Consider the following 5,399-nt stretch of genomic DNA (forward strand, 5'->3'; position numbering starts at 1 on the left):
GGGAGCTGGTCTCTGGTGGGGAGCTGGTCTCTGGTGGGGAGCTGGTCTCTGGTGGGGAGCTGGTCACTGGTGGGGAGCTGGTCTCTGGTGGGGAGAGCTGGTTTCCCCAAAGTATGCTCTGGAGCACTCTCATCTCCACCGTTCTGAACTGGGTCAGAAGCCCTCTGTTAAACAGATTCTGGAAGAAAGAGGGATGGTCCAGAGTGGGTTAGACAAATGGTGTTGATGGCATGCTGGAGAGACACACTCCTTCACACGCTGCCTGTGTTGACGGTCCAAACCCACACCAGCTCTCCCAGAAAGAGGCGTGGTAAAAACATCAGCATGCTTTTCTGAAGACTCCATTCCTCTTTTAGTTCAGTGATAAACACATTCAGTGTTCAAAATATTTTATTTAATTGCTTTGTTAAATGCCAACTCTTTGTGCAACTATTTAAACATAATAAAAAGAGTAAATCTAAAAAAAATCTCTTGGTAGATGTTAATCATTACCATCTGTTCTGTCATCCGTAGGGAATGGATGAAGGCTTTCTTTGTTACAGATCTAGGCAGTTTATCCGCATCCTAAATTGTGACCCAGCATAGGAGTAACCAGACTGCACAGATGAGTCTTCATTACCTTCTCACCTCTTCAATAGAACAAAGAGTTGATGCTAAAAACGTCTTGCCTGTTTTATTGTGATCGTAGCCTTTGGTTTTCAAAAATGAGAATAAGGACTAGTTTTAAGAGGGCTCATCTGTTCTGGTGGAGCAGAGTCACACTTTAAGTCGTGATTAGTAAAGGACGAGCATGTCGAGCCTAAATGGATTCCCGCTGTATCTCACCAGCTGCTGTGCACTCACCAATGTGTCTCTGTGTTACAGTGGGCCAGGGAGGCGTTGCGCTGGTCTCTGACATGTGTCCAGACCCTGGGACCCCGGAAAACGGCCGGAGAGCAGGCTCTGACTTCAGGTAGGGAATGAACGATCTGTTGTTTTCCAATGCACGTGCCCTCTCCACCTGCACTTTCCTTCAACTCTTCTACCCTTTGGATTTAAGGACACAGATTCTCAAGTGCCACGCAGCAATGGTTTGTGTCGAATGCCATCATTCTGTGCTGAAACATTGTAGATGCTACAGAATTGGCGCTCTTCAGAATACACTTGGTGTCCCAAAATACAGGACCAAATTTGTCTTCAAATATTTGTTTCTATTTTTCTTCCATACGTTTGATATTCCAATGCCTTCAATGTTGCAAGTTAAAGGGACAAAACTTAATCACAGCCTCGTAATAATTCCATTAAATAATCTTAAAATGATGAGTGTTGGGAGAAGTCAGTGCTGTTTGTTCAGAAAATCATGTGGGGTGATTTTTGCTGTGGCAATCTGGAGAAGGTGAAATCTGGAGAAGGTGATGAAGATGATGATGATGATGATGATGATGATGTGTGTGTGTGTGTGTGTGTGTGTGTGTGTGTGTGTGTGTATGTGTGAGTCAGTTTGAGAAGCTTCACATTTGTCTCCTTACATGATAGAATCGGTATAGGCTAGAAAGCAAAGAGTAAAGTGGGCAAGAAACAAGATTTCCCTGATCACAACCTTTCCGCTTTGGGGAAGACAGGTATGAAAGAATAGGTGCAGAGAATTAAGGCCACCAATGTAAGAGCAAAGTGTGAGGCAGGTGGTGAGGCCTTTGGGGAGGCAGGAACATGACATTCTGTGCAACTGGAAGAGCAATGACGTTTTATTTGTAATGATGGGGAAATCGTAGAGTTACCTGTAGCATGGCTATAATTAGTTTAGTAGTGGTATTCAATTTCCTATATAATAGGGTAGACCTGGAGTGAGTTACTATAGAAGAGGCTTAATTAGTGGGTAGTTCTGAAGGTCAAAGGTCGAGGAGGCTCATCTGGTGATCATCTTGACAGCACAGTGCTGCAGAGTTAGGGCCGAGACAAAGAGAGGCCAGCCCCTCGTGGGTGTGACTTCTCCTACTCTTTGTCCATCTACTTAGAAACCCTCCAGACTCCACCATGGAAGCTGCTCCTAGCAACCTGTATTCATGGGATCACTTGCCAAAAGGTCCCCCTCTGTGTCTTCCTTGGAGAATCTTCAGGCTGTTTATACATCTCCGCGTATGTAGCAACCAACAGTCCTGTAGCTCTTGGGAAATGACTTGGAAGGCTGTTCAAGTTTTACTGTTCGCTTTGTTTTATTCTAGATTTCATGGAACTTTATCCCTAGACAATTCTGTGGGTAAAGAGAGTTTGAAATTTTGCTTACCAAATGGAGAATCTTTTGTTTCTTTTCCTCACCTGAATGCACTGGTCAATGCATTGGTATTACAAGGTTTACCGGAAATGGTGGCTGGTCTCTGCCTTCTCTCTCAGCTGAGGTTGACAGAATCGGGTTTGAATCTTGACCCTGGTATTGCTGAAGATGTTTTGATAGATGTTTTGTGGGGTTGAGGTGTGCTCTTCTGTCTTTGAATGGTGGGGAGTAGATTCTTAGACATGAAATATTCCATTTGACCTTAAGAAGGATGTAGGTTTGATTGCTGCCTGGAGAGTTCCTTCATGCTGCGGTGCCTGTCTGGTCTGTGTGCTGGTGGTGGTGGTGCTGAAGTCATGTTGGTTTTCTGGTAGCTAGCTCCATGGGGAAGCGTGGATCAAAATTTTCTAGAAGTTTGCAGTCTTGCTCATTTCTCATTGCAGCTCTGTCAGCTTTTGCCTCATGCATCTTGAAGCTTTGTTGACAGGTATATGGAAATGATGGGTACTTCACGCCTTTTACTCAGTGCATACCCTCTGTGTTTTGAAATAACCATCTTTACCTTAGATTTTGTTAGGAGTTACTGGGGTTCAGACCAGGGCCTTGTGTCTATGCCAGTGTTGTGCCACCAGGCCAAGCCCCAACCCCAGCTCTTGGCCGTTTTCTTTACTCTGAAATCAAACTTGTTACGATTACAGAGCATCTTATCAGAAGCATCTGAGAAAAGGAGCGGCTCATCAGGGCGGACATGATTTTCAGGAGTCTCACTTTTATCATTGAACTCTAATTTTGTTATTGGTTACTAATTAGGTCAGTTATTTCCTTTGAAGTAAAACTCATTTTTACTGAAAATGTATGACAAATACTCTAATCCTAGCTGTGATCGTTTGCCAGTCATTGGGTCATAATGAGGCGTTCGCTGGGGAAATAAAAGCAGCTAGCTTGACTCAGAGCTCAATTACACGGGTGTGCTCTCCCAACACTCCTTCAGACAGCAGTGTGCATTACAGATGCATTCTATCTCCAAGAGTTGAGATACATTAAAATAAATAGCTTTTCCTGCTCCATCAAGACCCTTCTAAAGATGTTCTGGACTTTCCTCCCCACACACCACACGTCAGAGAACAACATTATAAATTGATCGGTTCTAAGACAGCCTTGCATTTGCAATGGTAACATGATAAAAAGCAGCACGGTATGTCGTAGTTTGTCAAGGTTTGTTACACCCCCTAGCCTCAGTGCTCCAAACAGAGATCAGGTGTGATTATTTGTTACCAAATGGAAGGAGAAACTGAGGCACAAAACTGTATAATGATTTTGACTTACAGACGGTCTGAAAGTATCCGTCTCCAGACATTCATAGGCTGGCCAAGAAAACTATATGCATAATGTGTGTAAGATACCTCAATCCAGCTTGCAGGAACTGGCCTTGTGTGGCATGTGTGTTTCATTAACTGAGTATCCACGGATGTCCACGGCATAGTAACTCGCAGCTGCGTTCCTGCGGAAGCTCCACCTTACGGTGTGTCTGAGGCAGAGATGACCAGATCCCCTGGATGAAACGATTCTCGAGTGGACCTTGCGTTAAATGCACGACAGTTGTTGGTGTTTGTAACAGAATTAGGATATTCTCAATTGTTTAGTGCTGTGGGGACTTTTTCTTTATTGGAAAGAGTTCAGCTCTTTCTAAATGCTTGTATTTGAATCTAATGGCTAGTATATTATACAAATGAATGACTTATATATTTGAGGTTGGTAGACGGACTCATTTGCAGTAATGGTGTATAATTCGGGTTTGTTTTTGCTCGGAAAGCGCTCGCTTCATTATGTTAGCAAAGTATTCCTCATTTATTTTATTTGTGTTACCATTGCTTCTTTGTAGATTTTTTTTTTTGCATAGGCAACCCAAATGCCAATTCCATCATTGTGTATAAATTATTCAAAGTGAAGGGAGCCCTCAACTCATGGCTCTGATATCTGAATTCGAGTCAGTTTGAGGATGTGTCTGACAGTACCCTTCATCATGGGCCAGCGGCTAAAAGGCAGTTTATTCATGGGAACTGAATATTTATGCATAAGATTGATGAATACTCAAATACTCCTGTGTGGCAGGCAGCCGTGTGGCACGGCCGAGCTATCGGTGGGTCTCCTGCCCAGGGTTGCTCATTTCCTATGCCAGAGGGATGTGCACCCGTGTCCAAGTACCTGCAATTATCCTCATTTTTATAAATAGAACTATTGAAATTCAGCACACTAACCTTCTAAAGTTCTGCATCCACCCAGCATCAAACCTGAGATTTGAACTCAGACTTCTATTGCTCTTCACTGTTTGTGACAAGAATAATTATCATAACTCAGCTGCTCACACTTACTCCGCTGGACACTGGGCAGGGCGGGAGGCTTGGTGAGGAGTCACCAGGGGGTGTGGAGCCTCGGTATCCCCACCGGCTCCCGGATGTCAGAGCACAGGTCTGTGGAGGGCTGAGGCCCAGCCTTGCTGCCACTGAGCCTGGAGAGCTGCGGAGATCACTGGCCCAGCTGCAGGCTGCAGGGCCTAATCCCAAACCCTCGCTGAGAAAAATCTCCAGCATACTCCATAGATGCTGAAGCCAGGTGGACATCTGGAAAGTGGGCCTCAGACCTCTCTGTCTCCTTCCACAGTGGCTCCCCCAAAGTCCTGAAGGATCCCCCCTGAGACCAGCCCAGGCTGCCCCACCTGGTCCCAAGGACTCCTCCTGGGGGATACCTGTTCCCCCCTGTGCACCTGCCTCTCACTCCTAAGGTTTCTGTCTTCAGTGTGAGACATCCCATAGTGAGCATAAACCCACAGAGTGACCTCACATGTACACAGTGACATCACAACTACACACTGACCTCACATGCACACACAGTGACCTCACATCCACACAAAGTGACCTCACATCTGAACGCAGCCAGCTCACATGTACACAGTGACCTCACATCCACACACTGACCTCTGATCTACACAGTGACCTCACATCCACACACAGTGACCTCACATCCACACAAAGTGACCTCACATCTGAACACAGCCAGCTCACATGTACACAGTGACCTCACATCCACACACTGACCTCAGATCTACACAGTGACCTCACATCCACACACAGTGACCTCACATCCACAC

The 5,399-nt window shown here is 45.3% G+C and overlaps 1 protein-coding gene across 1 annotated transcript in view; it reads left to right on the forward strand.

Annotated features, from left to right (window-relative positions):
- LOC105991563 (CUB and sushi domain-containing protein 1-like) overlaps nucleotides 1–5,399 on the forward strand; it is an 871,556-nt gene that overhangs the window by 524,906 nt on the left and 341,251 nt on the right. Inside the window, exon 8 of the mRNA XM_013024215.1 lies at nucleotides 865–952. Within this exon, the coding sequence (XP_012879669.1) occupies nucleotides 865–952 (88 nt within the window). The remainder of the gene's footprint in view (nucleotides 1–864; nucleotides 953–5,399) is intronic.

This window comes from Dipodomys ordii, unplaced genomic scaffold, assembly GCF_000151885.1.
Source record: "Dipodomys ordii isolate 6190 unplaced genomic scaffold, Dord_2.0 Scaffold74, whole genome shotgun sequence".
Classification (NCBI taxonomy): domain Eukaryota; kingdom Metazoa; phylum Chordata; class Mammalia; order Rodentia; family Heteromyidae; genus Dipodomys; species Dipodomys ordii.